The 17,222-nt window shown below is 35.2% G+C and overlaps 1 protein-coding gene across 3 annotated transcripts in view; it reads left to right on the forward strand.

Annotated features, from left to right (window-relative positions):
* Positions 1-17,222, forward strand: part of PPP3CA (protein phosphatase 3 catalytic subunit alpha) — a 314,581-nt gene that overhangs the window by 215,144 nt on the left and 82,215 nt on the right. For all 3 annotated transcript variants that reach the window (XM_081085595.1, XM_081085593.1, XM_081085594.1), the window contains exon 3: positions 15,732-15,856. In XM_081085595.1, coding sequence (XP_080941721.1) covers positions 15,732-15,856 — 125 coding nt within the window. The remainder of the gene's footprint in view (positions 1-15,731; positions 15,857-17,222) is intronic.

Below are 17,222 nucleotides of genomic sequence, written 5' to 3' on the forward strand. Positions count from 1 at the left end.
ATTCTATCTGCAAAAACTCGATTTCCAAATAAAGTTACATTCATAGGTACCAGTGCTTAGGACTTGAACATACCTTTGGGGGGACACAATTCAACTCAATGTCTAGTATCAGACAAGTTCAAAATGGAGGAACTGGGTGTCCCAGAAACAAGCAGAGGACAGCAAGCGGGAAAGTGGGAGATCTAAGAACAGGTGATGTTTTGAAATTTAGCCAGTAACTAGGCACTAATGGTTTTTGTGAAGAAGTCATACAGCCCAAATAAAATCTTTGGGCTGAGATAAGGAAAAACAAGATTTCAATAATCTGTGGGGGGGGAATTTGGACCCACATTTAAAGGTCCTGCAATACTGACCAGGTACCAAGATATAAGCTGTAAATCTAAAGTTGACCCTGTGGATCCTGTTCACTCTTAGAAGTGCCTTTCCTCAGACATGGAATAAACAACATCTCGGCATCTTTGAGATGTTAATATAGTTTCAGCAGCGTTCATAAGTGCAGCCTTATATATTTTGACTGCCTGGGCAATTTTTCAGCACACATAGTTAGATTTCGCATACATAGGATGCATTTGAATTATCCCAGGATGAAGATGAATTTGTTTTCTGAAATAAAACTGAAACACCTAAGAATTTGCATTCTGTACAGCCATTGGGCATTATCTGCTCTTGAGAGCTTTACTACAGAATGAGCATGCGTTTGTTAGGTATGTAGAGTGTTTGAAGATACTGTGAATAAAAGGTGTGTCCGATATAGAGGTTTATGATGATCATCTGTGTGTTTGTACCATCAATATTTCCAGAGTAACCACTCTGTATTTCCCAAATAGTGCAAGTTAGAAGCAATATGACTTAAATACTGTATTAAGAAACCCATCTCTTTTGTATCTCAATCAGAAAGTCTTTTGTAAATACCATGTTAATGACAGCTGTGGAAAGAGAAATATGGAAAGTGTGCTTAACGTAGAATTTTCTAATCCTTACAGGGATTTGAATCAATTTAAGATTAGATCATTCCCTAAGTGGGTTTTTATATAGTTATTTCGTTTCCAGTTTTCCAAGCCTTTCTAACACTTGATCTTGGTACAAAAACTGCTGCCATCTTCAGAGACATGAGTCATGATACTTAAAATGTTTTCACCATACTTTAGACATCATAGGATGCAGTAGGAGAGTAGAGTCTTGGCATTCACAATTTTTACATTCAAAGACTTGACCTTTCAGAGTGGGTCATTACACATGTATTAGTTTAGCTCATGCATGAGGCTAGCAGACCTCTTACTGTCTGAATTTCATTTTTGGCTTTTTTCTTTTTTTTAAGTATTGTATGTATGTTTACCTGTATATATCTCTGTGTGTATTTTTTGTGGAAAAAAAAAATGTCCATGCAAAGGTAGCCAATTCCATTGGAAATCTGGAATGATGAGGTGATGACATAGCCAGAAAGGCTTTAGATAAACAAGAGTGGCATGTTAATGAATCCATCATAAATTCTGTGCAGATATTAGACAAAGTGAATATTAAACTGTTTCGATGAGTTTTCCAGGTCCTGCCAACATTGCTCAAATAAGAACTTTTAAAATTTTAGCAAAGGCACTAGAATGACTCCTGAAATTATCTTTAAGGTAAACAGAAGTACAAGAATTTCAGCCTATTTTTTTTTTAAGCACAATGTTGTTTGTGATTGCCTGAAATACTCCTTTTGACACTTGACTTTGGCCCCCTCCTACTAACAACTGGGAGTGGGCATATGGCGTACACTCCATTGGACACAGTGATTGATTCAGGAGTGAACAGGGGACCACACTTGTTCCATGGTGCAGATTTGCTGGAATTGGTGGATCTGCTCCTTACTTCAGTGTGCCGGCAGAATGTGACTTGGAGAATACTCAGAGTAAGTCCAGTGCAGTAGAAGAAAATAAGGCCAATGTGCAGAGAGAAGCTGATAGGAGAGTGAAAATTAGGGAGACTTCATTTAAGCCCAGATCCATTTATGTCTGAAGCCAGGTCTTATATTTTACTGCATTTTATGTGGGGAATACTATACTTAGTAATCTTTGTGAATTATAGGATTTTCAATGATCTAGGGAGCAGATCCTTCATGTGTCTTAAGGTCTATGATATCTTATACCCTCCCACCTCTATGCTAATAAGCATTTAAACTTCATTGCTATCTTTGAGGCTATTTTGAATTCTGATTCTCTATGTTTTAAGATAAACCTTGAAACTCATGCTTTATGTTAAATACATTATATTTATAAACAGTGGAAAACATTGTGTACATAAATTAATAATTTAGATACCAGTGAATATGTAAGCGCTTTAATAATGAATTTCAATTAAGGGACTTTATAAATGATGGAAATTTAAAACGGTGGCAATAAAAATATGCTACTCAACACCAAAATAGCAATTTCTATATAAATTTATTCATGTGTAACTTCTATTTTAAATATCACTGCATGTTTTTCTGATTCAGTCATGTTGTGTGAAAAGAGATAAATAAGAAAGTAATGTCACCTGCTTGCACTTTGTAATTGTGGCCATCAGGTACCCATTACCTAGCATTAAAAAAAGACGGCAATATATTAATGTAAGGTATATATTAATATAAAATATTAACATATAAACTCTTTATCCAGGCTGATATTTTAACTTTGGAATATTATTGTGACCATATATATATATATATATATATATAAACATATATATATATATATAAACATATATATATATATATATATATATATATGCAGATCCAATCAAGAGGAGCTGAAGGGAGCTGTGGTATCATAGAGCTAGGGAACTTACCTCATCTTGAATGACTAACCTGGGCCAGTTACTACCACACTATCAGATGTAATCTTCACAGTCACCGTACATGGTCACTGCTACTGCCTTATTCTACACATTAGGAGCTTTAGGCTAAGATGGATAGTGACTTACTAGAGATGAGGAAGAATATTTCCTCTTGCCCAAATCCCTTCCTTGCCTCCTCTTTGGATGAAGTTCTCTAACTTCCTAACTTGGATGACAAAACCCTCATTCTCTGGCTTTTGTTAATCTTTACAGTTTCATTACTTTTCATTTCTTACCTCATCTCCAAGTTTACAGATCTTCTTTCACTTTCTAAATTTGCCGCAAGTTGTTTCTTCTGCTGTGAGCAGTAGGCCCTGTGCTGTCCCCAGCACGCAGTGAATAGCTCCTTTTCAGTCGTCAGGTTTCATCTTAAATACCACATCCTCCAGGGAAGTTCCCCAAGTCCACCACACTCACTGCCTTGTTCACTCATTCATAGGGGAAACATATATTGAGGATTTTCTTTGTCCCAGGTACTATCCTAGGTGTTAGGAATATAACAGTAAGCAAAGAAGAGAAAAAGAAAACTTTCTAGCTGGTACTCTAATATTATTATTTAGTCCAGTGTCCCCCATTGAACACTTGCTTCAATGGAGGATTGATTATGTCTAAGTTGTTCTGTTACACTTTTAGGGTCTAACACAACAGGATACTGTAGGAATGTTGCAGGCATTTAATATTTATTGAATTGGGGCACAAATGAAGGACTTCATTTACATCTTAATTTATAGTGGTTGTATGGATGTATAAAAATGTTCTAACTGGCCCCTTGTATCTTTTCCCACTGCCATCATCGTAATACCAGCCCTCCTTGTCTTATGACTGTGTTATTGCAGTGAATCTCTAATTAAAAGCAACCTAGCTTTTCATTTTTCCACAGCATTGGATTCTCCATAGAGCTGACATATTTATCTCCTCTCAGTATTGGGATTGATCTCCTTCTTAAAACATCTCATACTGAAATTCAAGTCCCTGCATAACCTAGTGTTACCTTTCTACTCTAATTTATCCCTTGCTCTTTCCCATATACCTTTTAATCAATCCAATTATTTTGTAGTCCACTTATGTGCTGGTTCATTTATACCTGCCTACCTAAAGATCCCTTTTTCTTTTCTCACTTTACTAGAAATTTTATCAACACTGCTAGTCACTTCCCTTTAGTCTTCTTTTTTAGTCAGCCAACCTTTATTTTCATAATTTCTAATTTCCTGTAAGACTCTGGCTATATCAGTAATATTCCTAAAGAAGTTTTAAGCAGTGAAATATATCTACCATCCACCTCTACCCCCCCCCCCCAACACACACACACACACACACACACACACTCTACACCTAGAAAGAAAGAAACCTCACATGGGTAAAATAAAAACAAAAAGAAGCCTCCAAGGTAAAAACAAACCAAAAAGAAACAATAATAAAAATAGAGCTTATTGTAATATGACCCTACCCCTTCTCATGTATCCTTTAGCTCTACAGAACACACTTGAAACTAACGTGCGGCCTCAGCCACACTGGTCTTTGCTTGGTCTCCTGTTAGCAGGGGCAGCTCAAAGGCGGTCAGAAACTTTCTTAGTCATCCATGTTGCACAAGTCCAGAGACCAGAGTGAAGCCCTTGGTCAAAGGTCCATCTTCTTATTGATGCAAGGTCAAATAAGTAGAAATTAAGCATTTGGAAGCCCCATCTAGTCCGTATTCATATGTGTAAATCTTATATCCCAAGTATACTTGATGATTCCTAAAGGAATTGTGTTTCTATTCCTTTACTATAAAATTATTATTATTCTTTAATCATTTCATAATGGTATAAACTTGTCTTTCCACCAGTTTTAAAGAATGACCATTTTCAAATTCTCTGTAACACATTTCACATAGAGGAGCTTAAGAACTACCTGCTAATTAAGACTGAATAAAATATTCTAGTTTAAGAAGTCTATTTTATAGGATTATTCACAATTTGCCCTCTCTAACATAAACTCTCCATATAAAGTATCAAATCGTCGTAGGACAAATCCAGTGTTCTTTTGTAAAATGTCATTCAGTTTGTGATGTGACAAATAACAGAGATTTTATATTTTAAAAGATAGCCTTCTATGTATTTAGAACATTAAAAATTTTGTTTCAAATACATTAAATAAGAAATATAGAAGATGGAAAGTTCTAGATAGATAGTTCTGGATAGAGAGTTCTGGAAATTTAATGAAGTAGATATCTAAGGACATGCAACTTGAAATTTTTTGATTTTATAAAACAAATGTTCCACTAGTAAAAATAAGTTTAATAACTCACCAAACATATTATGAACATGTTTTCCTTTTTTTAAATTTTGTTTTATTGCTTAAAGTATTACAAAGAGTATTATATATGTCTCCTTTTTTTTTTCCCTTGACCTTCCCCCGGCCTCCCCTACTCCCCCAGTGTCTGTGTCCATTGGTCATGCTTATATGCATGCATACAAGTCCTTCGGTTGATCTCTTACCCCGCTCCCCCAACCCTCCCTGGCCTTCCCGCAGTAGTTGGACAGTCTGTGAACATGCTTTTCACTTTTTTATTTTGTCAAGGGGAAAGAAAAAAGTTGATTGACAATCCTGATTGGGCCTTTTTAGCAATTCAAATATATATCATTCATCATTTTTAATTGATGAAAATTAAACTAAATTTGAAATTATGATTACTAATGAGTCACAAGTTGTAATGAGTTAGCAGCTATTTTGTTTTCCAAACACCTGCATTAATTTTCCATGATCACTTAGTTTGTATGTTATTTGTAACATGTTAGGCAAACATAATTTTTGCATAATTTAATTAGATATTTGTCAAATTCTGAAGAAACAGAAATAGAAGACAGGTTCATGCTCAAATTGGAAGCAAGAATCTATGTAATCGTACAAAGTATACAAAGATTTTATGAATGCTATGATTTAAGTTTAGGTAACTGTGTCCCTAGTTGTATTCATAGAGATAAATAATATTAATGGTGTATATCACTATGAAATACAATCATCTCCATAAGAGAAGTCTTCAATTGAATGAATATTAGCTATGAAATGGAAATTTGAGATAACCCATTACAAGTTTTAAAAAGTTTTAAATTGATACCCACTTTGAATAAACAAAACAATCTCATACCTTTTGTTAATATAATTTGAAATTTCAAAATAAAAACAACATTACTAAAAATAAATGTAAAGTATTTATAATTTTATGTATGTTTTTAGAAAAAAATTATATCCTCCTGCTTCTGTTAAGATATTTGGGAGATGTTAAACAAGCAATGAAATCATTTGCTCATTGAAAATATTTAAAGGAGATGTAAGTCTTAAACCCATATTTCTTGACTAGTATGCAGAAGTTTTAGGATGGAAAGGGAAATACTCTAATGTCAGAAGGCCAATAATTTTTAATACTATTTGGTGTGTGTATGTCTTCTCAAGTATTCTGTTAAGTTCTTTAGACCAAGTTTAATGCTCTTTATTTCTTTATTGTCCCAATATAATTGACATAAGTAAAAAGTTATTCAGTCTTTGATGTTATTTATTCATCCTTTTAATACAGCACATTTAATAAATATCTTCTATTTATTTTTTCAGGTATATAATTGAATAATTAATTCTGAAATATCTGCTTAATGAAGGATGATAAGAAAATGATAGATTAAGGAAAATTAGACAGAATTAATAAATAAGCTTATTGTCATAATTAAAATTATATTCCAGAAAGTACTTTTTCTTAACTAAATTTTAAATGAATGTGTTCTAAGATGTCTAAGTTGTTCACATAGTTTTAAAAATTGCTCAATTAAGAATTAAAACTTCCATTTTTACATATGCCTCATATAACAAGTAAGCTTGTATATTTTTTATTGAGGAAGTGATAGCATTTAATCCATGCCTTCTTTTTATGAAGTCATTTACGTATTTTTTTTCAGGATAGTACTTCTAGCTTTGTTCACTTACCAGGGACATAAATATAGCTAATTACTTGTAAAGCCCATTTCTAATATCCCCACTGCCTATAATTGCCAAATTAATGGTGGATATGTGGACTCTAGAATTCCATATCATTAACTTGCTTTACTTGAGTTTAAAAAATATTAAAAACAACATCTTTTCAATTGTTAAAATTTGAGTAGTGTTATGATAAGAATAGAAGATGACTCACTTTTTGCCTACTCAACTGAGTTTTCCAAAAATCTAGTAAGAGTCAGCCTTGTAAAACATCCTTTTGGTGAAATACCTTGTGTTTCTTCTATTCACTATGTTACTTTCAGCTTTTAAAACATCACTACCATTATACAGCCATGGAACAGAGCGGTCTTGTAAATGAGCTTTGTCTCAATAGAAAACAAGAATACCTGGAAATTTGTCATGGTGTTGTTACCCACTGCAAGACTGGTAATATTACTGAAGCCATTTGGAAATATGTCCACTCTTAGAAAATGGAACTTGTGGAGCATGAGACCTAGTCTATTTGATTTTAGCCTTAACATCTTTCAACATATGATAACATGCATTTGGATAAAAAGTAGAAAATAATAGAGTAACTTTTTGTATGTTTTATTTGTGGCTACATTGATTACAGGCACTTAGATCATTTAGCTAAAGATTGCAAATCATCCTTGATGCTTCTTAGGTAGACATCCTCTGCCAGGTCCACTATTTCACATTGTGTGTCTGGGTATTCCTGCGCCACAGCATGTTAAGCTTTTTTTTCCTCCCTTGTGTATTTTCATTTAGTTAAAAAAACTTACTTATAAAAGGGTTTATTATGAAGCCCCTTATAGATGAGGCATCTGATGTCTCCTACAAAGATTAAGTATCTTGCCCTAGTTACACAAGTGGCAAGATAGTCAAAGTCTAAAGAAATGTAAAAACAGAGTAGAATGTGTCTATATAAAGGAGGCAATTGGGAAAAGCAAATTGGAAGAGTCCTTGGATTCTATAAATAATACAGCTGATTCAGGGAGCATGAAGTAGAAAATGATTAATGAAGAGGCCACAACTAATTGATTAAGGTCAATCAGCAGAAATATACATACAAACCAAAAAACTAACAAACAGCAATTATGAAAACAAGAGATCTAGATTTGTATCTGCACCATTACACTAGGCTGTCTCTCCTCATGAAAGAAATAACACATCTAGGTAAAAGCAAGACACTAAATTGAAAGAATACTGTGGCCACAGATACCAAACAGTTTTTAAAAATATCAAAATACTAGAGGCCCGGTGCACAAAATTTGTGCACTCAGGAGGGGTGTCCCTCAACCCAGTTTGCACCCTCTCACAGTCCAGGAGCCCTTGGGAGATGTCTGACTGACAGCTTAGGCCTGCTTCCTGCAGGGAGTGGGGAGTGGGCCTAAGCCAGCAGTCCAACATCCTTAGTGCTGCTACAGAGGCAGGAGAGGCTCCCACCACCACTGCTGCACTCGCCAGCCATGAGCCCAGCTTCTGGCTGAGTGGTGCTCCCCCTGTGGGAGCACACTGACCACCAAGGGGCAGCCCTTGCATTGAGCGTTTGTTCCCTGGTGGTCAGTGCACGTCACAGTGACCGGTCGTTCTACCGTTGGGCCAAAACCAGCTCTCTGACATCCCCCAAGGGATCCCAGATTGCGAGAGGATGCAGGCCAGGCCGAGGGACCCCACTGGTGCACGATCTGGGCCGGGGAGAGACGCAGGAGGTTGGCCAGCTGGGGAGGGACTGCAGGAGAGCTCCAAGGCGCGTCTGGCCCGTCTTGCCCTGTCCCAGTTGGCCAGACCCCAGCAGCAAGCTAACCTACCAGTCAGAGTGTCTTCCCCCTGGTAGTCAGTGCATGTCATAGAGAGCTGTTGAGCAGCCTTAGCATTTCATTAGCATATTTCACTTTGGTTGAACGGCCTACTGGATACTTAGTATATTAGGTTCTTATTATCTAGGATAGGTTTAGGAGACCCAAGATAGGAATGTTAAGATCTGTATGCCTTAACATTCAGGGTCCTGGAGGGAGTTCATGGGGATTTGACACCTGGATCAGTATTTCAAAAAACGAAGAGAACAGCCCTGCCAGTGTGGCTTGGTGGTTAAGTGTCAACCCATAGACCAGGAGGTCACGGTTTGATTCCTGGTCAGGTCACATGCCCCATTTCGGGCTCCATCCTTAGTAGGGGGTGTGCAGGAGGCAGCTGATGTATGATTCCCTCTCATCATTGATGTTTCTATCTTTCCTTCTCCCTTCCTCTCTGAAATTAATTTTTTTTAAAGTGAAAAAAATAAGCATTCATTTGAAAATAAATATATGTACATAAGTTTTCAAATTTATTTACATTTGGCTGAAATTAAATCAACTCATAGTGTTCATCCAATATTCTTGATTGACTGTGATGAAAATTAAGTGTTTAGTGAACTACATAATGTAAATAAATCCACATATCAAATAACCAATAGTTGCCACTACTGACCAAACTTGGACACATGAACAGAGTGATGACCAAATTTTATTAAATACCACTTAAGTATTATACATAGTCATTATTTATTAATATCACAGCCAAAATCATGACTTAATTTCATAATGTTATTATGAATCCTTAATAGTTAGGCTCTTATTTAAATCTGGATTGTTGCTGAAATGAAAAATAGTAATAACAGATGAAAAAAAAAGAGCATTCTAATTCAATAATTAAGTTCTCCCAGTAAACATAATCTTGTAAAGCATTCAACCCATGAAGAAAAGAAAAAAACTTCAAAAAATAATTTCAGTGACAGGAACATTCATCTTTAGGATAAAAAAATAAAAGTTTCAATTTATTTTTCTACTGATTGGAATAAGCACTGTGGACATACCATGGTGTTGTATATGCTTGGTCCTATAAAGTAGTTTAAAAACACAGACTACTTTAGTTTCTTTTCACATCTAATTATAATTATAACTGAGATTTTTAAGGGATTTATGAAGCATCTAATACTGGATTGTTGTGATTATCTATTATAATCTACAATATAGTGCACTCTTTTTTTTGCAATTATCTTGTTAAATTTTCATCAATACTGGCTAACAGACAGTTTGTCTTTGTTAATTAGCATTATAAATATAAATAAGTGTTTGAAATTATTGCTATACTGATGCGATTATTGTTATGTACTTAATTTCATAGCTTTTTAATAAAAACCTTGAAATTTGTGTTTAGCAAATTTTTATTTGATTTAGAGACTTTTTGTTATTGTTTGATACTATCAAACTATAGTTCCCTGGTTGATAATTTATGTTTTGTGTTTTACAAAGTACCTAACATCTGTTTAACATTTGAAAAATAACATTCACTATGGGGAAATTTAATTATTTTGAAGTGTACCTCTTTAGTGAATTATACCACTGTTATTTTTTTCTTGGTTAGTTTGTTTTATAGTTGATGAAGATTTCTAGAGATAAAAAATGCTGAAATAAACTCACTTTTATCTCAGGAATTGCCTGATTTAAAAAGTTTACACATTCTGCTATTAAAGTACACATATTTGTTCTGGCTGGTTTGTACTTGAATTTATCATCCACTGAAGGTTACATAATCCTGGATTACCAACAGCGAGAAACAGATACCATGTTCTTGTGATACCCACTGTGTTTAACTTCTAACAAGACCTCTAGTCGAAAGCAAGATCTTTCTCTGTGAAATTGAAAAAAAAAATTGTAGCAGATAGAAGATTCAAAGACCCAACATATAAATTGAACAGGTTGACCCCCTCATGCTGAGAATTAGACATACTGACAGTCCCTTAACATTAGAAATTTTATTGTCTTGGGGAAATGTGGAAAAATGTTGGGTTGAAGTGAATGAAGCTGAAAGTAGAGTGGAACTCTAATGCTGCAAATTGGCAATTCAGTAACATCTTTTCTAAAAGAAAAATTACAATCTGTTAGTTGAGTAGAAACTTCGAAAACTTGTATAAGTTATTCTGTTTCATGCAAGCCTTCCCAGATGATAAAAGCCAGTATTTTGGAGGCACTGAAAGTTCTTTATAGAAAAATAAGTGAGTCGGGAATTAAAAGAACTTGACTTCTAAATCATAATATTGATGCAATTTTGAAATGCTGGTACATAAAAAAATCTATTTTTTACCTGCAGTTTATTGTTTGACAGTTTTTTGTTTGTTTTTAACAAGTACTCCTCTATCGCCAGGCATCCTAATTTGCATAAGCTTTCTTTAACCTGGAATTCTGTGACATTACGTTTTTGATAGTGTCCATAATAAATGGACTCAATGATGTTTTTTGATGTATTTCCTTTTTTTTATAGGCAAGTAAACAGGACCAATGTGTAAGTCTGAGCATCAATGCAAAGCTGTTTTAATAGTTTTAAATAGTATATATTTAATATTACATTTTAAAAATAAGTCTTCTACTCAGGATGACAGCTTTATCAGAGTGCTTTAACAGCTATAAATTGTATAGCAATTATATTGGGGCCTCATCTTAGTATGTACAATACTGTCTAGTGTTTATATTTTCGAATGTAATTTAATTGTCCATGTGAATTTAGAAACAATGGAATTTTTTGAAAAAATATTTCAGTAATAATATGGATATACTTTTTTGCAGATTCACTGAATTAATTTAGACCAGTGATGGCAAACCTATGACACCTCTGACACGCAAACTCATTTTTTTGATTGATTTTTCTTTGTTAAATGGCATTTAAATATATAAAATAAATATCAAAAATATAAATCTTTGTTTTACTATGGCTTCAAATATCAAAAAATTTCTATATGTGACATGGCACCAGAGTTAAGTTAGGGTTTTTCAAAATGCTGACACACCGAGCTCAAAAGTTTCGCCATCACTGATTTAGACATACGTACCTAATTGCACACACACTGTATGCATGGTTGTTGTTTGGAACACCTGACCCTTCTCAATGGAGAGTTACCAGCATTTCTCTGGTCAGGAGGTAGAAGGCAAAGGCTTGGTCCTAGTTGGTTATCTTTCCCACTTCCTCCTCCTTCTGACTGAGATTATTTTCTGAAGGGCCTGTTTGTCCTCAATATGCTGGCCAGTATCTTGTCTACTTAGCAGTGTGCTGATTTCAGAGACTCATAGACTTACTCTGTGACTGATTCATTATCCAGCTTGACAATCACAAGGCCTTACTCAGCTCACTACAAAGAGCTCCTTGTATTGGCCCGGCTGTTTATTTCTGTTTCTCTTTAGCACTACTTTGCTGTAATCTACAGTGAGTAAAGTCTTAAACTTGTTTAATGACTCCCTAATTGCTATACTGACCACTAATCTCCAAATAATTCCTCCTTTGTGGTGGGTGGCTTTGCACACACACACACACACACACACACACGCACATGCACTTATAGTCATATATACTTGAACACCCTTAATGATTTAAAAGCTCAATCACTAGCTCTCCAGCAATGGTATTAGAAATAAAGACCATTCCCTTCCCTAAGAAATAGACACATCCTTTTTGTATGTTATTTTCAGTTTCCTACTTCAGAATTCTGTATTCTCCTTCAGAAGACATAGATCAAAAGTTGTTGGCACGTTGTGTGTGAGAATCATTTCCAGTAAAATTTTATTTAATGTGGGCTACAGTCTTCAAGGGAGGGAAGCAATATTGAAAGGCAGTTACTCAAAAGTAATTGCTTAGGTATTTCTTACTAGGTACTAGTGGCTTATGTAAGCATAATTTGTGTATATCCTGATAGTAAAATAGAGACAGGTATAAATGTGTAAGCATTGCTGGATGTTGGTCACACTTGCACCTTTGGGTTGTCCTAAGGATGTTAGAGTAACCTCATTCAAAACCAACCTGATTGCCCCATTTAGGGAAAAAAATCAAGGATATAATGAACACATTGCCACCTTCTCACCAAATGGTTTCAACTGCTCAGTGTACCTAGTTGTTCTCACTTCTCCAGTATAAAAACAAATGGAGGACCGCTTCTCATGGGGAAAAAGCCTTCTTCTTGTGACATATTAGGTGGCTGATAAATAAGGGTAACAGTGGTCCAGGGGGGAAAAACACTACATTTTATTTCATTATCTTTGATGTGCCAATTTCATTGAAGGCCATAACTTTGTACATTTCTAATGGAAATATGCACAGCTCTGTTAATAAAGATACAGTATTTTTTAGAATCTTCAGATAGATGGAAGGTTCTTTTCATAGAAAATAGGAGTACTGTGAGACTTGCCACAGTCAGGGCAAAATATGGAGAGACAGACTGGTTCCCTATAGGTAAAGATATCAGACAAGGGTGCATTCTTGTCTATTTGTTTAATTCATGTGCAGAACATATTATATGAAAAACTGGGCTAGACTCAGGGGATGTAGGAGTGAAAATTGGTGGAAGAAATAGCAATAACTTAATATATGCAGATGGAACCAACTTACTGGCAGGAAGTAGCACTGATTTGAAACGAGTTCTGATGACAGTGAAAGAAGAAAGTGCCAAAGCAGAACTGTATTTGAACATCAAGAAGATAAAAAATCATGACTGCAGAAGAAATACACAGCTTTAACATAGACAGTGAAGACATTGAAATTGTTAGATTGTGCTTAACTTGGTTTAGTCGTTAATTCAAATAAAGACTGTAGCCCAGAAATCAAGAGAAGGCTGTGACTTGGAAGCACAGTAGTAGAAGAATTAGGACAAATCACTAAGAGCAAAGATGTGTCATTAGAGACCAAGGTTAAGATCATTCACATCCTCATATTCCCAATTACTATGTAAGAACCTGAGAGCTCGACAGTGAAGAAGGCTGATAGGAAAAAAAATGGGTTCATTTAAAATATGATGTTGGAGAAGACCTCTATGGATAATCTGGACTACCAGAAAAATAAACAGATCAGTCCTAGAGAAAATTACGCCTGAAGCATTGCTGGAGGCAAAAATGGCAAAACTGAAGCTGTCCTACTTTGGAACATGAGAAGGGAGGGTCCTTTGAAAATATAATATTGTTGGGAAAAATAGAAGGCAGCAGGAAAAGGAGAACCTAATATGAGATGGATTAACTCCATAAAAGAAGCCAAAGGCATGAGTCTCCAGGAGCTGACCGTGTTAAAACTAAGTGGCATTGAAGATGAAAGACCCTAGTCTCATGGGGAATTGGAGACTATAACAGCCCAGCAGATGGCTCGCCTCATTAGGTGGCGCTTGTACTGTACTTATCTTTGGACGCCAGAGAATGGAGGGGGGAGGGGCATGGCATCGCATACAGGTAGCCATTTATGAAGTTCACATTAGGTTCTAGGAACTCTTCCAAGCCCTTTGCTACATTAGCACGTGTACTGCTTACAGAAGCCCAGGCAGGTAAGGTACTGTAATCACTGATACATCCATTCTGTGAATCTCGCAGTGTTCAAGAAACAGCCACATCATGTTCATCGTTTAATCACAAATTATTTTAAAATATTAAATATGTATACATATATAAAACATACAAAATGTCGAACATGTTATAACATGGTGGTTAACAGCAAAAGCTTTGAATTAGGCAAATCTGAATTTAAAGCTGGGGTCATCCATATTTAACAGTGACATTGACCAGCCTCTGTTAGCCACACTGTTTTCTTATCTGTATAATGGAGATAATACTTTTTAATACTTTTTTTTAAGGGCTTTCAAAGTAGTTAATTCTAATAATAAGTGAAAAATAAGTGGGTTTTGAAAAAGACCACAAAGCTCTTTCAAGAATTTTGGTTAAAAAGAGAAGGTAAGAAAGTTAAGGAATAATAATTCCTAGTGATTTTTGTGTACTATGTTTTACAGGCTGGTTGTTGTTTTTTCATTTCACAATTTACTTTTTTCATTTTTAACATCTAATATTGGAGTTCATCTTATAAAAATGTTTCTTTAGAATTTAAATTTAATTGAATCTTTTTCTGTCTCAATGATACATCATATGGGATGGGCAAAAGTAGGTTTATAGTTGTTCATACAGAAAATAATGCATACAATAAGTAATAAATAAAAGAAGAATAAAATCTTGTTCTATGTACTCACAACTGTAAACCTACTTTTGCCCACCCCTGTATAATGACCTCCTTTATAATAAAAGGCTAATATGCAAATCAACCAAACCGCATAACGACTGGTCATTGTGATGTGCACTGACTACCAGGAGGCAGACACTCAATGCAGGAGCTGCCTCCTGGTGGTCAGTGCGCTCCCACAGGGAGAGCGCCACTCAGCCAGAAGCTGGACTCATGGTTGGTGAACAAAGCAGCGGTGGCGGGAGCCTCTCCCACCTCCACCGCAGTGCTAAGGATGTCCGACTGATGGCTTAGGCCTGCTCCCTCTCGGCTCCGAGACTGCAAGAGGGTGTAGGCTGGGCTGAGGGACCCCCTCTGAGTGCACGAATTTCATGCACCAGGCCTCTAGTGTGTTCTATAATTAATGGCATTTTAGATTTTATGAACTACAGATTTTATGATACATATCAACATTTCCTTTTCTTCAGGAGACAGTAACATGTAGTAGTTATACATTCTGAGTGCAGTTGTGTATAGATTATGTCAAATTCCTGAACCTTTGCCTCATCCCTTACCTGCAAAAGGAAATGTATATTCCACAACATTGTTAGTATTACGTTAGAAAATGTGTATAAATTTTTTAGCACAGTGTCTTCTGTAGAATTATTAAATGCATAATAATAGCCATTATTGTTATTTTTATCCTTATTTTTCCAGCAAACCTGTGGATGCTAGAGTCAATTCTGCCACTAATTAACTTTGGAATCTCTCTCTCATTTTCCTGTTTTACAAAATAATGTTTTGTCTAAGATGACCTCTGAATTCCTTCTGACTTTAAAATTTTATAATTTTATTATCTAATTCAGAGTCTTAACATAATGTGGCCATAAAATGAATTTATTTATTTATTTCAGTTTGTGGGGACATCCATGGACAATTCTTCGACTTGATGAAGCTCTTTGAAGTGGGGGGATCTCCTGCCAACACTCGCTACCTCTTCTTAGGGGACTATGTTGACAGAGGGTACTTCAGCATTGAAGTAAGTCCATATCACTTCTTTTCAGCTGCTCAGTCAGTAATGGATCAACAGTATCTTAGTAACGTAAAAGTGATAAATACCATTGCTTTAAGGAAATCCCTAGTCTATAGTAATGAATTCTAATATACTTAATTCTTGGGATATTACATCTCCTGTTTTCAATTGATTCCCATATGTTTTTTTAAATTTATTTATTGTCTAAAGTTTTACATATGTCTCCTTTTTCCCCACTTGACTCCTCTCCCTCCCCCCCGAAGCCATTCCCACCCTGGGCAAGACCCCACCAGCCCAGTGTCTGTGCCCATTGGTTACGCTAATATGCATGCATACAAGTCCTTTAGTTGCTCTCTAACCACACACCCCGCTGCGCCATTTGTCTCTAGATCTGTTCTTGTTCATCAAATTATGTTGATCATTATATCCCATATGTTTTTTAATGTATAGAGATGCCAAGGAAATGGCTAAAAGTAAGATTTTGCCTTTTGTATCTTTTATATATTTGCAACTTTTCAAAAGTTACATCAGGTTTACATTACATAATTCTGTTTTCTGTTAGAGAACTAATCAATGTTGATTAAATATCCAGGAATGTGTTTGCATGGATGCTTTATAATTATGACACAACAAGCTATTTTTGTAAATAACTAGTCCAGTGTGCCTCTGTGTCTGCATTTGTGTGTGTGAATATGTGTGAGTGCGCTTATAGGTGCTGGGCTTTGTCTTTTGACACCTGCCATCTGACGAGGGTAATTTGTTCAAGTCATTAATTAAAACACAACAGATAACCTTTGAGTAGAGGTTCTTGCTCAGCCTCTCATCTGCTTCTAGTAGAAATTATGTTCAAAATAAAGGCAAGCATCTTGTTTTATTCACATGTTTGTTTTTCCTGGTGCTTAACATGGTGTCATACATAGAAAGGGCTCATTAAAATGTATTGAAAGAAATGGTTTAATAGGAATATATTTGAAAGAAACAGTTTATGATGTAGTAGCTGACATTATAAGTGTTCTAGGAAAAAATCATTAAAAAGAAAAACTATTTTTCTTAAAGACCCAGTTAAAATTTCCTTAAGTCTCACACCAACATCAGGTATTTATAATAGTCATATAAAAGAAACTCTAGGTTTTTAAATTTTCATAATAATTTATTTACTATAGGAATATTTAATATTTAAAAACATGTCACTCTTAAACAGATTTTGTTTTTAAAACCACCATACTATATTTTTTGGTTATTCGGTTCAACTCATTGACTAAATATACATATACATATTTCCACCAATATGTTAATCATATCTTTATTTAAGGATCACATATTTATTAATAATAATGAGGAAAGGAGAGGTAGTGTTGGTACATAAGTCCAA

Source organism: Myotis nattereri (assembly GCF_964212035.1).
Source record: "Myotis nattereri genome assembly, chromosome: 1".
Lineage (NCBI taxonomy): Eukaryota > Metazoa > Chordata > Mammalia > Chiroptera > Vespertilionidae > Myotis > Myotis nattereri.